General features: G+C 32.7%; 3 protein-coding genes and 1 long non-coding RNA gene across 4 annotated transcripts; 2 read left to right on the forward strand and 2 right to left on the reverse strand.

Moving 5' to 3' along the window:
• Positions 1 to 3,980: 3,980 nt before the first annotated feature.
• On the reverse strand, positions 3,981 to 4,308 carry LOC105134988 (uncharacterized). Its single transcript, XR_844108.1, has 2 exons — positions 4,225 to 4,308; positions 3,981 to 4,193 (listed from the first exon to the last, which is right to left on the reverse strand). It is a non-coding gene; the product is annotated as an uncharacterized LOC105134988 (long non-coding RNA).
• Positions 4,309 to 6,413: 2,105 nt separating this feature from the next.
• Positions 6,414 to 7,359, forward strand: LOC105134995 (histone H3.2). Its single transcript, XM_011039661.1, has one exon. The coding sequence runs from the start codon at positions 6,719 to 6,721 to the stop codon at positions 7,127 to 7,129; it is 411 nt and encodes a 136-aa protein (XP_011037963.1). The 5' UTR covers positions 6,414 to 6,718; the 3' UTR covers positions 7,130 to 7,359.
• A 2,715-nt stretch (positions 7,360 to 10,074) lies between these two features.
• On the forward strand, positions 10,075 to 13,781 carry LOC105135001 (pentatricopeptide (PPR) repeat-containing protein). Its single transcript, XM_011039674.1, has one exon. It carries the CDS (start codon positions 10,124 to 10,126, stop codon positions 12,950 to 12,952), a length of 2,829 nt encoding a protein of 942 aa, XP_011037976.1. The 5' UTR covers positions 10,075 to 10,123; the 3' UTR covers positions 12,953 to 13,781.
• A 1-nt stretch (position 13,782) lies between these two features.
• On the reverse strand, positions 13,783 to 16,252 carry LOC105135010 (abscisic acid receptor PYL9-like). Its single transcript, XM_011039685.1, has 3 exons — positions 15,959 to 16,252; positions 15,462 to 15,677; positions 13,783 to 14,440 (listed from the first exon to the last, which is right to left on the reverse strand). The coding sequence occupies exons 1-3, from the start codon at positions 16,082 to 16,084 to the stop codon at positions 14,222 to 14,224; spliced, it is 561 nt and encodes a 186-aa protein (XP_011037987.1). The 5' UTR covers positions 16,085 to 16,252; the 3' UTR covers positions 13,783 to 14,221.
• Positions 16,253 to 19,425: the final 3,173 nt, after the last annotated feature.

A 19,425-nucleotide genomic window follows, 5' to 3' on the forward strand; every position in this document is an offset into this window, starting at 1 on the left:
TTCAAATTCATAGACATAAAGTCTTTGTCTATTTAAATCTTTAAGCTGGTCATCTCATGAATCTTGGAGCAGCCCTCAAATGATGAATCTTGATAGTTGAAATCTATGACAGTGGTTCTCAAATATAGAAACATACGTTGCTGACCAAAACCAGGATCAGATAGGTTGATGGCCTCTAACTTTCATCTCTTCGAGTATTATTCGTTTTCGTTCGGTGATTTAGTAATCAGCTATTATATTCGTGCTCTATACGTACGGCAACCATGCTTTTATTGTTAAATTAACCTGCCAGCTGCAACTGCATGCTGTTTGCAAATTGAGTCCACCACCTCGGATATTGATTCTAGGGCTTGACGATGCCTTCAATTCAGATTCACAAACTAATTTATTGATTCATCGTGGATAATCTTGATTTCAAACTCTGTTCATCCACTCTATGCAGAACCATCATCAAACTCGTTTGCCAGTGCTTGGGCATCGCTGGAGGCCCGGACTCCCTGTTTTAGAGCAAGGGCAGCAGATAAGCAGTGGATGCTACAAGTGTTCACAGTGAAAGCTACCAAACTATTTTTTTCCTAGTTGAATCGCAATAATTCCATCCATTTAACTGCCTTTTTGACGTAGATTTTCAACTTTCAAGCTTAACCTTGTGTAAAGATGAGCTGAAATTATCCAGGCTGGGGTATGCCATATGTGAACAGTAGAATGTCTGGATTCATACGCTCTCGTAGACATCTCAAATTCTGCGTCATTTTCATATGCAGAACTCTTCACGTCGCTTTTGTGCTTTTGTTTATCAGTGACCTTGCGTTTTATAAAAATCGAGAATTCCAATATGATATATGTGTGTAGCTAAATCAATGTGATAAATCAACTAAAAAGAATCTTCAGCATCATTTTATCAATTATATTCTGAGCATCACTATCATGCTTTGTCGAAAGCACATCACTTTGTTCTACAACATGGCTAGAATAGGTTCCTATGGCCACATAGGTAAAGGTTATAACGGCGATAGAAGATAGAAAATGGGGTTAGTGGCCGCATTTAATAAGCTTAAGCATAAACAGTCTTTATTCCCAAATCACCCACTTCTATCCTTTTCTTTTCTCATCTTTCTGGTTACTTTGAAGTTGTAAGGTTAGATGCTAGTTTATTTGGTTGTGTGATTATAGTTATTTTTTAAATGATTTTTTATATTAAAATATATTTTAATAATATTTTTTATTTTAAAAAAATTATTTTTAATATAAACATATGAAAATAATTTAAAAATACTAGAAATATATTAATTTAAAATAAATAAATAAATTTTAAATTTTTTCAAAATTATTTTTAAAATACCAAAACAAACAAATATGCTAATGTAGCATTTGCAAAAAATAATTATAGTATCATTCAGCTTTGTTAACTATTTGTTATCTCGTTAGCTTTTATTTTTTAATTTTTTTTATTATATTTTTTTTATAATTTTAATACGGTAACGTTAAAAATAAAATAAAAATATTATTTTAATATATTTTTAATTAAAAATCACAAACTTCTAACTCTAGAAGGAGGGGAATTTTTCATGTTCTTTGGAAAGTTTACACTAAACAGCTTCTCCCGAATTGGTATAGTCGAGGGCATTACTACTGGAGAACAAAGATAGACTTTGTTTTTGCATGTTTTTTTTTAAATTTAATTTTTATTTTTATTTAAATTAATATTTTTAAATTATTTTAATATATTGATATAAAAATAAATTTTAAAAAATAAAATATATATTATTGTAATGTATTTATTAGCAAAAAATATTTTCAAAAAAAACTATTACCATACTCTCCAATATATTAATAAAACAAATTAAATATAAGCTACGTTTGTTTTTTGGAATTTATTTTTTGAGAAATCACTTATTAAATTTTTTTGTATTTGTTTACCATTAAAAAAATAGATCAATGAAAAACACTTTCCAGTTAAAGAAAAATTTAGCTTGGTTTCTAGAAAAGTGTTTTCCTAAAACATTTAGGCGGAAAACACTTTCTGAAAATTATAAAAAATTTAAAAATATTATATTATTTATTGATTATATCAAATTTGGTCCTCAAACTTTTTATTGCTATATATATTTTGTTTTGAATATTTATTTTTTAATTTCATTTCTTAAAATTTAATTTTTATATTAACTTTGGTCCTTATTTTTATAATTGTTATTTGTTTTTTCCCTATTATTTTTTATTGAATTTTTTTATCTATCAAATCCGGTCCTTATTTTTTTTACTGTTACTTATTTTATTTGAAATAATTTATAAAATTTTAATTATTATTATTTAAATTTCTTCATCCTTTATTTTTTTTTAGATTTGATCTATATTATTTTGATTATTATTTATTTTATTTGAGATAATTTATGAAATTATATTTTTTTTCAATTTCATTCTCATTCAACTTTTTAATTTTTGAGATTTGTTCTTCATTATTTTAATAAACTTGAAAAAAAATAAAATATTAATAAATTATTTTTTAGTTTATTTTACATAATATAATCAAACATTGAAAATTGTTTTCCGCTTCATTTTCTATAACACTACCAAATATCAGAAAATAATTTACTTTTTTGAAATTTATTTTTCCTGAAATTCACTTTCCAAAAAAAAAATAATTTTCCTCCAAATAAACAGAGCCATAATATATTAAATCATGATAGAAATTATTTCATATCCCAGCTTTGATATATTATTTTTATAAAGATATTTCACACTGTATTTATTTTTATTTTAAATCTATTTTTGATATTTTTAAAAAATATTTTTGATTTTAAAAATTAATATTTTTTAGTGTTTTATACTTTCATTGCTATAATATATTAATAACAAAAATAAAAATTATTTTAATATATTTTAAAATAAAAAATTATTTTAAACACCAATAAAGCTGCTTTATTGTTTGTTCTTGGGGGCCACTAATGTCACGTGTCACATGGGAGAGTCGCCACGAATTTTTCTCTCACACACAAATTTGTTCTGACGCGTGAGAAGGTCACAGGCTCAGCTTCTGATAAGGGCTGAAAGGTACAGAAAATTCCTGAATTTTTTTTTGTTTTGATTTATATTCTTGTAGTTTTTTATTTTATTTTATTTGAGTGCACGAATTATTTGGTATTAAAAACAAGATCCCCTTGTCACTATTTATCACTGAAAATTCAAGATTTTAACCACCAAACGATTCTTTTAACCTAGCAAACAACATTCCAAAAAAAAAAATCATTTTAAAACTCAAATTAAATACAAGATTTTCAAGTTTTAAAACGCACAAATCTATTAATGGTTTAGTAAGATTTTTATAAATGAATTCTTGGTAGCAAAGTCTTTTTCGTGGTTCCGATCGTCACCAATAATAATAGGATTCTAACAAAGAAGTCTCAATCCAAACATCTAACAATATATATATATATATATAGGAAATGTAAATTAAAACGGAGAATAATTTAGTGGGTTTTGGAAGGAGAGCTTATCAAGTAAGGCTTTCCTAGTCTATATAAAGCTGGTCTGCTGCTCCTTGATTGAATCGGGAGAGCTAGAAAGTATAGGTTCTCTCTATGCATGGATCTTCAAGGCAGTACTGGCTGTTCGCTCCCCCTCCAGGCTTCCTTTGCCGGCCCGATTGGTAATGATGATTTTGTTTTCTACGACGAAACTTAGACCACCAAGTAGGAGGCAGGCTAGAGGCTCTTGTGGGGGGTATAAACAGGCCATGTGTTGCTCAAGGCTCTCTGTGCATGGTCTCAGGGTGGCAATCATTGTTCACTCTCCCTCAAGGCTTCCAACGCAATAACCAGCTACGTACATGTAACTGTGTTACGGCTGCAGGCTTGAGGCCTTTGGGGGAGAGTGATCAAAAGTTGTCATGATTTTGGCAGACGAGGAATATCAACTACAATTTCTTTCCTGGTAACAATCCTTGCATGGGATGGGTAGAATTTTTATTATCTGTGCTTCTCATGATATGAAATAAACGTGCAAGAAATGTTATTATGTATTCAATCATGGAGTTTGACTTCTGTTTGATCATCGTCAGACGATTATTGAGGGTTTATGCTAAATTCTAGAAATCATGTATGGTTATTTCTTGCAGTTTAATTTTTAATTTGTTCCGTGAAGTTTTTTTTTGCAGAAAGAAATTCTGAATGACCTGGCCTGGGAGTGATTTCTAAGTCATGCGGTTTTTTGCAAAAATTCCTCCATGTAAATTCACCTTCAAGTTTTTTTAGGCTGATCTGATCACTGCTGTTTGCTGGTTCAAGCTTACAGACTTCCATTTAAATCATACTTTTGTTGTTCAAATAAGAAAGAAGAGGGGGAATTGGACATGTGATCTTACAAAATGCGCTTTTGCTTTCTCTGGCTCTAGCCCACTAAAATGTTCCTGCAGCTTTTATTCAGTAAAGTCGACGATATACGACTGTCAAATACGAGATGTTTTCCTTCTTCTTTCTTATTAGTTTTTCTGTCATTGGAATTTTTAACTGAGCTTTCATTGGAGTTTCTTACCTAAAACTCTGTAAACCAGAGAGAAAATCAATGGGAATGGCAGAGAGCAGCAGTTTCTCCATGGAATGACTGCTCGTCAAAGGTGCCCCTCGTGCAATCGGGTTCTCTCTCTCTCTATTAAAAAAAAAAAAACCTCGGGGCTCATTTTTCTATTCAAAATAATAGTGTATTTACTGATTTGCTACTGAAAAAAAAAAAAACTATAAACTAAGCGTTAGGGTGAGATTGATTGTGATCCTGATACAGTTATCTTTAACATATTTGATGAGTTATATTCTTTTTTTTTTTTTAATTACATGGTAAAATTACAATTATAGTCTTGAAATAAATAATTCTAATACTTTTGACCTTTTTTTTTATAGAAATAGTGCAATTGTTTTAGTGCTCAAACAAGAACAACACAGCTCTTTTATAAGAGTTTTGTGGTCTTATTACCCTGACAAATCTTTCATTTAAAGTCAAATTCTCTAACCTAGCTTGTTCAGTAAAGAGAGGATAAAAATGGAGACAAGAGGCAGGAAAATGCTTTGAAGCAGATCCCATCACCCAAGAGACTCAGGCTACTACGAATGTATTCAGAAACCTAGCCTCGTATTGTTTCACTTGGTTCTTTGAAAACTTGTTCGTTCTTTTAATTTATTTCAATTGCATCCCTACTGTAACTTAAACTTTGAGAATTCAATAAAAGACAGTTTCTGCCCATGTGGACTCTCATCAAATCACCAGTATTCCAGTTTTGGTGTATTATTATGTATTTTAGTTTGTTAAAATTTAAGATAATATGCATCTAACATGTTAAATTAAATTAAAAATTTAAAACCAGTAAAGTCAGACTTAATTCGTGCATAATCGATAAACTCAGTTTGATATTTTACAAGTTTACTAAAATTATGATATGAACTAAATCAAATCCAGATTTGATCTTAAAATATTTGTTAATTAGTTTTGTGAAATTAAACATATCTTTCAAATTATTTACTAGATAAATCTGAAATTTTATAGGAAAATATTAGACACATGAAAATATATTATATTAAATTTTCAAGTTAAGTAAAGTTAGGGAACACAATATTTTAGATGATAAAATTTAGTAAATAATATTGTTAGATACATCAAATAATATTTTTATGGACATATATAAAGCTATTAGTGAAATTTTACTTCAATTAAAATCAAAATAGAAGTTAGACATCTGAAACTTTCTAATTATATATAGCAGGTCTAATAATTTATCTAAACGAGAGAGATCGACATATTTACAATCATAGCTCGAATCTCCTAAAAATACACAATAATTAGAGATTTAAGCTACATTGATGAATTTTAACATAAAAACTTTTTATTTTATTTTATGTTATTTATTTATTTATTTTTAAATAATTATTTTTAATTTAATTTTTTTAGTGAATTATATATTATTTATAAGTTTATTTGATTATTTAGTTTATGTTAATTAATTACTAATTTAAACTCATTAGCTTATAATTTAAAGGGGGTTATCAAGATTTACTGTGATAGAAACAATAGATTGTTACTAGATTTACACGTGCTTCCTACCTTTTAGTGATTTTTTTATATTAAAAAATTTTATTTTGAGATTTTTTAATTTTTCATGTCATTAATTTATTAATTCACACTATTAATTATAAAGATTTTATTATAATTTAATTTATTGACTATAATTATAAATATATAATTAATTAAAAAAATTACTTACCATTCTACCATTAAAATTTATATTGTATTTTTTATGTAATGTTTAAAAAGTATTTTTAACAACATTTCATATATCTCTTTTAGTTTTTTATTTATTTAAAAAATTGTTAATTTCCGGCCTGCTGAACACGTGCTTTTGTGGATTCCCTGCGGGTCGACGTATCACAGTCCAAAAATTTTCAAATTCCCGCTTAAACAACAAATTATGAAATTATATTTGGTTAGTTGACGATGCACGCGGATCGTGATCCGCACCACACCTTCTCTAAGAAATGACAGCCATTGATAATACATCAAATCTACGTTCACAATTCACCCATCCTACCCAAAAACTTTTCTACTTTCCTCTCTTTTACATGATAAATACCTCCCCTGAGCCCTCGCTTCTCAACCCAAAGTATCTCCTTTCATTTTTCGCGAGAAACAATAACAAAATCCCCGTAAACCCATTTCCCCAAATTCAGTCGTTTCAATGGCACGCACGAAGCAAACAGCAAGGAAGTCCACAGGAGGCAAGGCGCCACGTAAGCAACTGGCCACAAAGGCAGCCCGGAAATCTGCACCGGCAACCGGAGGAGTGAAGAAGCCCCACCGATTTCGGCCAGGAACGGTGGCACTGAGGGAAATCAGAAAGTACCAGAAGAGCACAGAGTTGCTGATAAGGAAATTGCCGTTTCAAAGGCTGGTGAGAGAAATAGCACAAGATTTCAAGACAGATTTGAGGTTCCAAAGCAGCGCAGTGGCTGCTCTTCAAGAAGCAGCAGAGGCGTACCTTGTGGGATTGTTTGAGGATACCAATCTGTGTGCTATTCATGCTAAGAGAGTCACCATTATGCCAAAGGATATTCAGCTTGCTAGGAGGATTAGAGGAGAGAGGGCCTAGTATATATTTCAGGGTTCTTTTGGTGGCGTTATCTTTGTAGCTCTGGTCCATGTTTCTCTCCTTCCAACTTTTTTATCTACTCTCTGTCTCTCTCCAGTTTTTTTAGGTTTATCTGCCCAGGGGTTTTTGTTTTTAGGTAACTGGAATGTAAGTTATTTAGAAATCTAGTGTTTATTTGAATTTACTTCGAATTCTTAATTGACTCCCTGGCATCTGCTTATTGCGAACAATGTGCTTGTTCGGTCTAATTTCTGTACTACATGCATTATTTGCAATTGATAGTTTTAAACTGAAATTATTGTGTACAAAGTCAGATTAAAATGGGTTCTTGTTTAATCCATCTCAATGCTTGTGGATTCGGCACAAAAAAGGAAATTTAGTAGTGGTTCCTGCAAATGGAAGTAATACAAAAATCAGAAACCATGCGCTGATTGAGTTCTTTGAAGTAAATCCAATGGGGGTTTTCCCTTTGATTTAGAGATTAATCAAGAACTAATTTGAATGTTAAAAGACATCAGACTGCATTCTAAATAAATTTGCCTTTTCCTATGTATCAAAGCTGCCTGCTTGATTACCAGGCATGATTTTCTCTGTGCTCCTGAACAAGTGAGTTAGCGACCTCAAGTTTAAGGCAGGGACAAGAGAAGAGTACATCGCTCTATGGTCGAAACTTACTATCATGGGACCGAAGGAAAATTCCTGGGTAACCTGGGGACACATCTGTTTCATTGCAGAGAACAGGGTTTTTGGAAAACCCTGATGTTAATTAAGAAGACCAAGTAGGTTATTCGAGTTCCTTCAGATTTTGACACTTGGGAAATTGGGAGCTTAGACTACATGTTAAACTTACAACTAGCCCGGAAATGCAAGTCTAAATTGAACTTTAGAGGCCACATTAATTACCATGTGGGTTTCTCTCCTTTTTTTTGGCGATACCATTTTCCCGGTATACCTACAATGAAAGGAAATAACAATAATAATTTATCAAGATGATAATTTTAGATTTAAAAAATTAATTAATGCTTTTTTGAACAACAATCATTGTTTTAAAAAAATTATTTTATCTCAATAATCATAAGTTATATTTAAAATTATTATAAGATATTGTCTCATATGGTTTCAGTAGATTTTATTCTTTAAAAGATGTTTTAAAATAAAAAAAGATATCTTTAGTATCATATAAGTAATTAAAACTTTTGTTTCTTAATTGATGTGAGATAATGACTTTATTAGAACTCCTAGATAAGGAGCTTAGATAAAGCACATGAATCATTTTCCTAGACGATGCTAACTGATGAGATGTGTCTATATTCATAACATGATAAACTCACCATGAGGTATTGTTCCACGTGACTTCTAATGAGTTTTGTCTTTTAAAAAATACTTTTTAATAAGAGAGATGTCTTTGATGCTATATAAATAAAAAAGGTGTTCTTAATACTATATAACTTATATAACATCAAAAATATTTTTTTTATTTTAAAGTGTCTTTTAAGTAGTAAAATTTATTGAAAGTCATGTAAAATAATATTTTATGGTGGAACTGCCATGATGGGGATATAAACACACCTCATCAAGTAACTAAGTTCTTTTAAGGGATTTTGATTTGAATTCTAAATAAAACTTGATTGCTAAAAATAATAATAATAAACTTATTTGCTATTATAATTCCATTTGAAATTAAAATTAAAAACAATATCTCAAAAGTACTATGAGCAACACAACAAACTTTATTTATTAAAAAGAAAAAACCTCCACCATCTTTTTTTTTTTCTTTTTTCCAACCCCCCATCGTCTCGCCATCTTTTGTAACACTATCAATGTTTAATACAACCCGACCTATTCCGAGCTATCTCTAGCCCTATATTTTTTTTTTAGATTAACATGGGTGTCCGGGCCAGCTTGCGCGCACCACGACTAATCCCACGAGCCCTGAAGTTAACGACCATATAAGCCTCCAGTGGCCATTATATGAGCAACCAAGGACTTGAACCTGAGACCACAAAGAGAGCAAACCTCTTAGTCCCAAATCTTTACCACTTGGTCACCACCTAAATGGTTTCTAGCCCTATATTGAATACCCACAACTTAGCTTGGATGGCACTGCAACACCCACTCTTATTGTGAAGCCACCGTAAAACGCCCCATGCAATCTTAAATCCACCACCCGCTCCGATAAGTCCTGAGTTGCCCTTGTTAGCACCATCAATGTTTAATTTAACCCAATCTTCTTTGGGTAGAGATGAAAAAAATATATCTGATTGCTTGAGAGGCAGATTGTAATTGCCAATTCTTTTTTTCCAAGCATATTTGATCCCACTAATATACTAGATGACTTGTGAATGATGATTAAAATTAACACTAATTGCGGGATCTGGAGTTGAAGAAGGCCTTTTCTTTTCTCCATAATGAAAGGAAACAGCTTCCCTTCTTTAAAAGGGATGTCCCAATCTTGGCCGCTGAAATTAACTAAAACGGATGCTAGAACTATACTAGAAAATTAGCATAAAATTGATAAAAATATTAAGAGGATAATAGTTAAAAATAGTAAATATAAGGGTTTTTATAACCAAGATTTTTTTAATAAAAAATATTTTAAGAATGAAATAGTTAAGATTGTTAATTATTTATTTTCATGTATATTTTTGATAATATAATTAAATTTAATTATGTCAATTTATATTGTATTTAAAATATAAAAATTATAATAAATTTTCAACTAAATTCAAATTAGATATTAAATTGGTTACAAGAGTGCAACAATTTTGAACCCATATAATCCTTTAAATTTGCCCTGAAGTCCTGATGCAAGGGAAGGTAAGAAAACCATTGGAAAGGGCGCGCCTGTCGCGCACTGAAAAACAAAGGGGGTTAAACCGGTGCGTTTTGACTGCTCCACGGGACCCGATTTGCAAGAAGATAGACCTTATCCAAGAAATCTAGGATCCAAACATTTTATTGTATTGTGCAAAAAATAAAAAGGAGACACGTCGAATGCCAGTTCTCCACACACCGACTCCATTCACCATGGACAAACTGGCTCCATTTCACCATAGCCCGCCTCTACTGCAAAACCACAAGCCAAAACCAATTAGAACCCATTCACCACCATCTCTTTCTGTTGCTCTCACAACAACCTCGTCCCTTGAAACTACACTTAGGCCTACACATGTACCGAATCTTGGCTCTTTAAATGGCTTCACTGCTGATAGCAAGACTTTGGACTCTGTTAAAGCAATGCATGCCCAGATGATAAAAAAGGGTAACAAATGGAATTCAGATTCTATGGCGAAGCATTTGATCACTTTTTATTTAGAACTTGGCGATTGCAAGTCAGCGGCAGTGGTTTTTTTTGTGGGTTTGGCGCGGAACTATGTTATGTGGAATAATTTCTTGGAGGAGTTCAAGAGCTTTGGTGGTGATCCAAGTGAAGTTCTCGAGGTCTTTAAAGAATTGCATTGTGAAGGAGTGGTGTTTGATAGTAGAGTGATTAGTGTGGTTTTGAAGATTTGCGCTAGTGTGATGAATTTATGGCTTGGTTTGGAAGTACATGCTAGTTTGATCAAGAGGGGTTTTGAATTAGATGTGTATGTGAAGTGTGCACTAATGAATTTTTATGGGAGGTGCTGGTGTGTGGAAAGTGCTAATCAAGTGTTTCATGAACCCCCCAATTTAGATGATCTCTTGTGGAACGAGGCAATCTTGGTCAACTTGAAGAATGAGAGATTTGTTAAGGCTCTAGAATTGTTTAGAGAGATGCAGTTCTTGACTAGTAAAGTTAATGCTACTACAGTTTTGAAGATTCTGCAAGCTTGTAGCAAGAAGGGGGCCCTCAATGAAGGGAGGCAGATTCACGGGTATGTGTTAAAGCTTGCTATGGAATCAAATTTGTCGATATGCAATTCTTTGATTATCATGTACTCTAGGAATGGCAAAATCAAACTAGCTAGCAGGGTTTTTGATTCAATGAAAGATCATAGTTTGTCCTCATGGAATTCAATTATCTCAAGTTATACTACACTTGGTTACTTGAACGATGCTTGGAATCTTTTCTGTAAAATGGAAAGGTCAGGCACAAAACCAGACATAATAACCTGGAATAGCATATTGTCAGGCAATGCTATTGTTAGTTCATATAAAGAAGTCCTCATAATTTTGCGAAGGATGCAAGCTGCGGGTTTTAGGCCAAATCCTCGCTCCATCACTAGCGTTCTTCAAGCTGTCATTGAACCGGGGCTCCTGAATTTCGGGAAAGAAATACATGCTTATGTGATAAGAAATGGGCTTGACTATGATGCATACGTGGGAACTTCATTGTTAGACATGTATGTGAAGAACGACTGCCTCACCAGTGCTCAAGCGATTTTTGATAATATGAAAAACAAGAATATTGTTGCTTGGAATTCATTAATATCAGGGTATTCGTTCAAGGGACATTTTGACAATGCAAAAAGATTGTTGAATCGCATGAAAGAGGAAGGAATTAAACCAGATCTAATTACATGGAACAGCCTGGTTGCCGGGTATTCAATGCGTGGCCACACTAAGGAAGCTTTAGCTTTGATTCATGATATCAAAATTTCGGGATTGACACCAAATGTGGTTTCATGGACTGCTCTCATATCAGGCTGTTCACAGAATGGTAACTACTCGGAATCTATTGAGGCTTTTGTCCAAATGCAAGAAGAAGGTATTAAGCCAAACTCTGCCACTATATCCAGCTTACTTAGGACTTGTGGGGGTCTATCCTTGTTACAGAAGGGTAAAGAAATTCACTGCCTAATTATTAGAAAAGGCTTCATTGAAGATTTATATGTAGCTACAGCACTCATTGACACGTACAGTAAGTCAGGCGATTTAGAAAGTGCTCATAAAGTTTTCAGGAGTGCAGAGAAGACGTTAGCATCTTGGAATTGCATGATTATGGGATTTGCCATTAATGGCTGTGGAAGAGAGGTGATTGCACTCCTTGATGGAATGCAAAGAGCTGGTATCTTGCCAGATGCTATAACCTTCACAGCCCTCCTCTCTGGTTGCAAGAACTCTGGTTTAGTTGAAGAGGGATGGAAATGCTTTGATATGATGAGCAACGACTATGGTATAAAACCAACCATTGAGCATTATTCTTGCATGGCAGATCTTCTTGGAAGAGCTGGCTACCTTGATGAAGCTTGGGACTTCATTCAAACAATGCCAATAAAGCCAGATGCTAGTGTTTGGGGTGCCATGCTTGGATCTTGCCGAATCCACGGAAACATTGAGTTTGCAGAGATTGCAGCGAAGGAACTTTTCAAGTTAGAACCATATAATTCTGCTAATTACGTTCTGATGTTGAGCTTATATGCCATGTCAAAAAGATGGGAGGATGTTGACCGTATTAAAGATCTCATGGATACCAGGGGTATTAAGCCCAGGCAAGTATGGAGCTGGATTCAAATTGATCAAAGAGCTCATCTGTTCTCTGCTGGAGGAATACCCCATCAAGATGAAGGAGAGATATACTATGAGTTGTATCAGTTGGTCTCTGAACTGAAGAAATTTGGATATTTGCCGGATGTGAACTGCGTATACCAGAAGATTGACGAGGAAGAAAAGGTGAAGATGCTCCTAAGTCACACTGAGAAACTTGCAATTACTTATGGACTAATCAAAACAACAAGTAGCGCACCAATCAGAGTGATCAAGAACACAAGAATTTGTTCTGATTGTCACACAGCAGCAAAACTCATTTCCCTTGTTCGCAGTAGAGAGATTTTCCTCAGGGATGGTGTTCGGTTTCACCATTTTAAGGCAGGGAAGTGTTCTTGCAACGACTACTGGTAACAATATTGGTCATTAATTGTTCAAGAGTCTACCCCATTACTCTGTGTACAGCCTTCTCAAATAATGGGATACATCGAAACAAATGTTTGACGTATAGCGGTCCAGGAATACTCGGGTCTAGCTTCAACAGCATCAAGCTCGGGTGAATGTAGAACCAATAGAGAATCCGACCGGAGGAGCAAGCAAATGTAAATTTTGTAATATGAACTGTTGAGTTTTTGTAAGGGTCTTTTTTCTATATATAGAACTGTTATTTACAAAATCTTACTACATAATGAATTACAATGCTAGCTTCTACTTGTTGCACGGAGTGCTGTGATGCCTAGCAAAATTAAGTGCCTAATAAAAACCTTAACGAGGGAGAGTTTAGGATGCAGGTTGGTTTAGTCCTCTCAAAAAACTTAAGCTGGGCATTGATTGTCTTTGCTTAGATATATGGATGGACCTGAAATGCCCTTTATCTTCTTGGTTAACCAATCCCACCCTGACGACACTTGAAAAGATTCAAATGGAAAGTCTTCAAAAATACGGCATATGAGGCCAAAATTCGTGTCAGAGGTCTTCCTGAGACTGCTAGTTGCTTCCATAAGTGAGATGCCTTGGTTTCTATCCAGTTAGCCCTTTCTTTTTGTGCGGTCTGAGCTTATCGGACTTGAGCTATCCTAGTCTATAAATCACGAAAAAAAAAGGAAAATCAGCACTTTCTTGCACTCAAAAGTTGCTGTCACAATAAGCTCCACATAAAATAGCGGCAAGGATTGTTCTGGCTGGATGTGAGGGAGAGAGTAGTGTCAATATTGCGCTGTAAGCAAAACAAGAAAGCATGCTGCAAAAAGAAGAAACAACAGCTGCTAACTGCTACTTCAAGTTCTTCCCTATCATAACATCCTACACTGCGAGCGGCAACTACAACATAAAACCCTATCCAAAAGGAGCCAACTGTGTCTTACAGGTGTATTTACAGATATGACCAGCAGCAATTTACATACCACCATCCATAAAGTAAAAACAACATTGAAGAACAACTGATCCTTTCCCACTCATCGGATGTTTAAGGAAACTTGACTATAAACCTAAACACTAAACAGGGGAAAGCCCCATTTCAATGTTAAGGAATAATGCAAAGAGAACGGCAGAACCATTGCATTCAAAACTTCTGCGAGGAGGAAGTACTCCAACCAAACTCTACAAAGCTTCGGGAAACTAGATCAGTCAAACGACATAACTTTTACTTATCAATCTCCCATCGAACCTCCAGGACCTTACTACTCAGAATTGATTGACAGGTTCAACCCGGTCCTGCACAGCCATCCTCTCAGAGACATCAGCCAGAGATTTGAGATTGCACCTTATAAGGGCCTTGACAAAGTAACATGTCTCATCCTTGGTATTCCCATCAGGCACATCTACAACGAATGATTCTATGACTAAAGTGCCAGGCCTCCCATCAATAAACTCCGGGTGGACAGTCATAATTGATGAGTAGTTCTGCAAAATAAACCAAGGGGTGGGGATCAGATGGAGGAAGAATCCGGAATGCTTTTAGCGAAAGGCATCATTTTTTTTAGCCCAGAGACTGAATATTCAACCAAGCATCCAACTACAAAAGATTATAGTTAGTGGCAGATTCCAAATGTCTTTTCATCATGTGGGCATGCATGCTCTTAGTCAGCGAATATATATCAAAGTTAAGTAACGGTTCATTCCATATCACAAATGAAAAGCGGGTTGTCTATTTGTAACAAAATATATTTCCTCTGATTTTGAAAAGCCACAATCCCCAGAAATATTCTCTATTTAGTTTTCAGCATCATTCAACCAAAAAGGTTCCATTTTCTCATCCTTCAAACATATTGAGTGAGACAAATTCACAAATAATTTGGACACTAAAGTAAAGGGATCAAAAGGAGGAGAAACTTTAGCTCCCACGTGCTTCTGTGATGCACAGCAGCTCTAAGAGACCTGTGATATCACGGCTCTAAAACAAAGTTACCTACAAAGCAAATCAATGGAGAAAAAACTAGAACATACCCAACCCATCAGAAGAGGTTCCTTTGGCCACACAAGTAACATGTGAATGAAAGAGCAGATATGGAGAAAAAAGAGACACAATACAATGGCAACAAACATAGCACACGAACAGAAGAAAATATCTCGTGCAATTGGCATTTCCTAGAACTAGGTGTTATGGTCCATGACCAATACTCGAAATATAATTCCAATCTTTGTCAAAACAGCAGAACTCTTCATCACATACGAAAAAAACACATCAATACATACAGAGATGAAGAAGTGATTACATCGAGACTCATCCACTTTTCAGTAGCTTATCACACATTTCCATCCATCCAGGCCACAATATTTAACATGCCATAACATAGCGATCCCACATGTCAATTTAATATAAGCACAGAAACACAGTTGAAGGTATTTAAATCTATAACATAACAAGAAACAACAACAGCTTATAGTACAAGGCTAACAAGAAAAGAAATTTATTTATTTATACCTTGAGCCTGTGATCACCACCAACAATCTGGACTCCAAGAATGTGCTCCTCGTCATCAAGAAGCTCAAGCCTCTCAGTACTAGTAGTTGCAGGAAGTCCAGATTTAACATTCACCTCTCTAACACTTCCAATCCCAAGCTCTCCGTTCATAACACACCTGCTCACAAATGGCTTGTACCTCTGCGGCTGATCAAATCGCCTCACCAGTGACCATACCTGATCCAATTATGTACAAAATCAAATCAGAATTTCTCTTGATAAGAATTCGCTTATGCGTGCAGAATTTATCTTTTATATTTGGCTTATTACAAATGAAAGAGAAAAACAAATACTGACAGAGAGAATCCCCTTAAAAAGAAGGGCAAAATCAGCCGAAATCAAGCAAAATTTCACAGATTTGACATGGAAGAACACAGTCAAAACACCTTTAAACAAATCAACGGATATAAAATCAATGAAAAGATTAAAAAAAAAAGAGGGTAAAAAGAAAAACTTACAAGGTGAGCAGGAGCTCTGATGTGCTTAACAAGAGCAGAAGTGCACTGGTTCTCTCTAGGCTCATGTTTATGGTGTCTCCGTACGTATTGAGCCTCTGTTGCACTGTACGCATCACTGCCGTTCATTTTTTTTTTTTATGATGATGATGAGTACAGCTTGTATTGTTTCTCTCTTCTCTGTCTGAAAAAGGAAATCTGATGCTTTCTAGAGATAAGCTTTGAAAGAGGAGAGGAGAGAATGGGAGATTTGGTGGTGCTTGAAGCAAAAGAACAAGAATAATAATAACCTGACTTAGTTTTCTTTATACTTAGCATTCTGTCAATAAAGTCCACGAATCAATCCACCGACAATCTCCATTCTTTATCGTTTTCAAATTAAAAGGCCCAACCAAAGCTATGGGCCCATTTACTCCATTATATAAGGTACTCCTATATAATAATACTAAAAAAAGGAAATGTTGAAGGGGGCGGTGCATGATGTTTTTTTTAGTGTTTTTTAGTTAGAAAGATTAAGATATTTTTTTATATTAATATATTAAAATTATTAAAAAAACTAAAAAATAAATTAATTTAATATTTTTAGGATAAATATATTTTTAAAAAATATTTAAGAGTAAACTTACATATTTAAGAAAAATTAAAAATTAAAAAATATTTTAATATTTTTTTTAAAATAAATACTTTAAGAAATAATGTAATTCTAAAGTCTGCGATTACTATATTTCTGGACACTGCTAAGGTGTGCGGTGACAGTCCATTGCTGTGTTGTTTATTGAATATTGGATGAGTTTTTTTAATATTTTGTTTTTTGTAGGTGGTAGGTGCTTTGCGTGTCATGTGACCCTCACTAAGCTAGTGGGTTTACTTTAAAGTCAAACTATTATGTGGAGTGCAGGAGATGTCAGTGATCAAGACGTCTTTTATTTGCCGTTTTATTTCTGTTGAAAATCTTGATTTAATTGCTGTCATGATGGAGTAAATTATAAATTAATTCATTTAGATTAATAATTCTTGCTCAAAAAAAATATTTAAATTGTTAGAAAAATTAGAAAACAAATCAATTTAATTATTTTTTAAAAGATAGATATACTTAAAAAAATAAAAAAAATAAACTCATATGTTTTTCTAACTTACTTTAAATATTTGTTTAAGATTGTGGTGTAAACGGATGTTTATTAAAATTTATTTTTTTTTATTTTAAATTTTTTTATTTTATTTTAATAATTTTTATATGCTAATATCAAAATTATTTTAAAAAAAATAAAAAACAATTTCAGTCCATATTGACTCATTAAGTCCATAACCTGAGTCATTTGATAAAAAACAACAAATCTAACAAACAAATTGAAGCTCGTACTTTAATAAACTAAATATTAAATAATAAAATTTAAAAAATAAAACCTAATATATAAAAAGAATAAAAACTAGTAATTATAAACCAAAAAAAAAATGAGCTTACTTAAGTTAACCTACCAGACCTATATCTCAGGTTACAAGATAGAATAACCTAATAAAAAAATCATAAAAATCATAAAATCCAATTAAAAAACCATTATCAAATTAGAAGATGAAAAAACCTATATAAAAAAATTGATGCCAACCTTTAATAGCTTGTAAAACCCATGTTCTTAGCTATTTAATTGGAAGAGTCGGATATAAAAAAAATTGATAAATGTAAATTTTTAACAAATTAAATATTAAAATGTAAATTAAAATAAAAACACAAAAGGATCACAAATAAAATAAAGTAACTAAAAGGGAAAGGAAAAAAAAAGAGGAAAAAGCCTACATGTGTTAACCTGCCCAATCCATGAATTATGCCATAAGATCGAAACAACTCTATAAAAAATAAATAAATAAAATTAAGAAACCTATATTTTTAAAATATCAACATAGACTAATGAGGTCGAAAAAAAATAAGTCTGAAAAAAATAAAAAGTTGTGCTAGCTTATAAAACTCATAACGTATGTCATTTAATCATAAGCATCGAACTTGAAAAAATCATGAATCCCAACCTTAAAAAATATAATGTATGAAATTAAAGAGAAAAAACATTCAATCACATAAAAAATTTAAAAATAAAATAACGATAGTAAAATTTGAAAAAAAAATAAAAGGGTGAATGATTTTAGATTGAAGGGATAAAATGAAAAGAAATTTTAATTTTATAAAAAATTAAAAGAAAAAACCACTTAAAAATAAGAGCTAAATTTAAAAATAAAATAAACCAAATATTCTGACTAAATGATAAAATTACAAATAAATTTATAGAACAGATAAATAAAAAACACCGAGAAAAATCTAATAATATAATAAAAAATAATTTTTCATTATTATAGTTAAATGATAAAATTAAAAATAATTTATAAAACAGATAAAAAAAACACTAAGAAAAATCTAATAACATAATAAAAAATAATTTTTCATTATTATAGGACATTATATTCATCATCAAACCATAATAAAACCCTTTCACATACCTGATGTATTTTAAAACTTTATGATTTTTAATTAATATAAAATATCAATTCACCAATATGCCAATAATATAAAAACCAGCATGAAAATTAAGGATAATTTAGTAATGTAATCGTTTTAAAATCTAAATTTTATCGGATATTAGTCTAATCTCGTGTGCTCATATATATATAAATCCCCAAACACATCTTGTTTCTCGCCTGAATCATTCAACCACTGCTTTTGTCAACTAGATCTACCATCCACGCACCTTTCCTCACCTTGATTCTTCCATCAAAATGATTGGAAACATAATTAAATTCTGCACATGCTAACCTCGTGCTAATACATTCCGTTTCAAAGTCGGTTGTATTTTTTCTCCTTTACATAAATATAGAATCAATAATATGAAAAATGCAATGAATGAAGTCTTCAGGATCAAGGGCCAGTCGTCAACAGCCACGACTTCAAATATGCCCAATAATTCTTCAAGAAAAAACAAGCGCTTTTTTCTTCTTCTTTTTTTCGATTCTGTGAAAGTGAAACTGTGCATCATGCCAATCTTCTTTCTCTGGTCCTGTTTGCTTGCACGTTCATATGATTCAACAACCCCACTGCCATTTTCTCTTCACGCGGCGCCAAAACTTTAACGCTGAACTGTCAATCGCTCCTCGTTCTAGCCTGTTCATGGCTGGATAAAAGGCTCAGAGAAGACCACATCCACACAGGAAAGTTGTCGCGCACCGGTAAACTGATCTTCTATGGTTTAATTTGTTGATTTTAACTACTGGACCACCTTTTATCTGTCAGACAACACTTCTGGCATTTTCTAGATTCCATCCATGAAAATCAACCAGCATCCTCACGAGTCATTCTGGTAAATTTTCCATGTACATTTCAAGGTTTTTCAATATCCTAATCGGATGCAAGGAAACCCAAAGCTTTTGTCCATGCCAAATGCATCGCAGATGGAACCTTACTGGAAAAAAGAAGAAGAAAAAAAAAATCA

The sequence above is a fragment of the Populus euphratica genome, unplaced genomic scaffold (assembly GCF_000495115.2).
Source record: "Populus euphratica unplaced genomic scaffold, PopEup_1.0 scaffold2.1, whole genome shotgun sequence".
Classification (NCBI taxonomy): Eukaryota; Viridiplantae; Streptophyta; class Magnoliopsida; order Malpighiales; family Salicaceae; genus Populus; species Populus euphratica.

Bases quoted from the DNA above. Each gene is read 5' to 3' on its own strand.
- LOC105134995 (XM_011039661.1), top strand. From the start codon at position 6,719: ATGGCACGCACGAAGCAAACAGCAAGGAAGTCCACAGGAGGCAAGGCG.
- LOC105135001 (XM_011039674.1), top strand. From the start codon at position 10,124: ATGCCAGTTCTCCACACACCGACTCCATTCACCATGGACAAACTGGCT.
- LOC105135010 (XM_011039685.1), bottom strand. From the start codon at position 16,084: ATGAACGGCAGTGATGCGTACAGTGCAACAGAGGCTCAATACGTACGG. The intron at 15,678-15,958 runs GTAAGTTTTTCT...TAATTGGATCAG, and splicing joins TCAGAGCTCCTGCTCACCTT to GTATGGTCACTGGTGAGGCG. The intron at 14,441-15,461 runs GTATAAATAAAT...TTTATTTTGCAG, and splicing joins GTGGTGATCACAGGCTCAAG to AACTACTCATCAATTATGAC.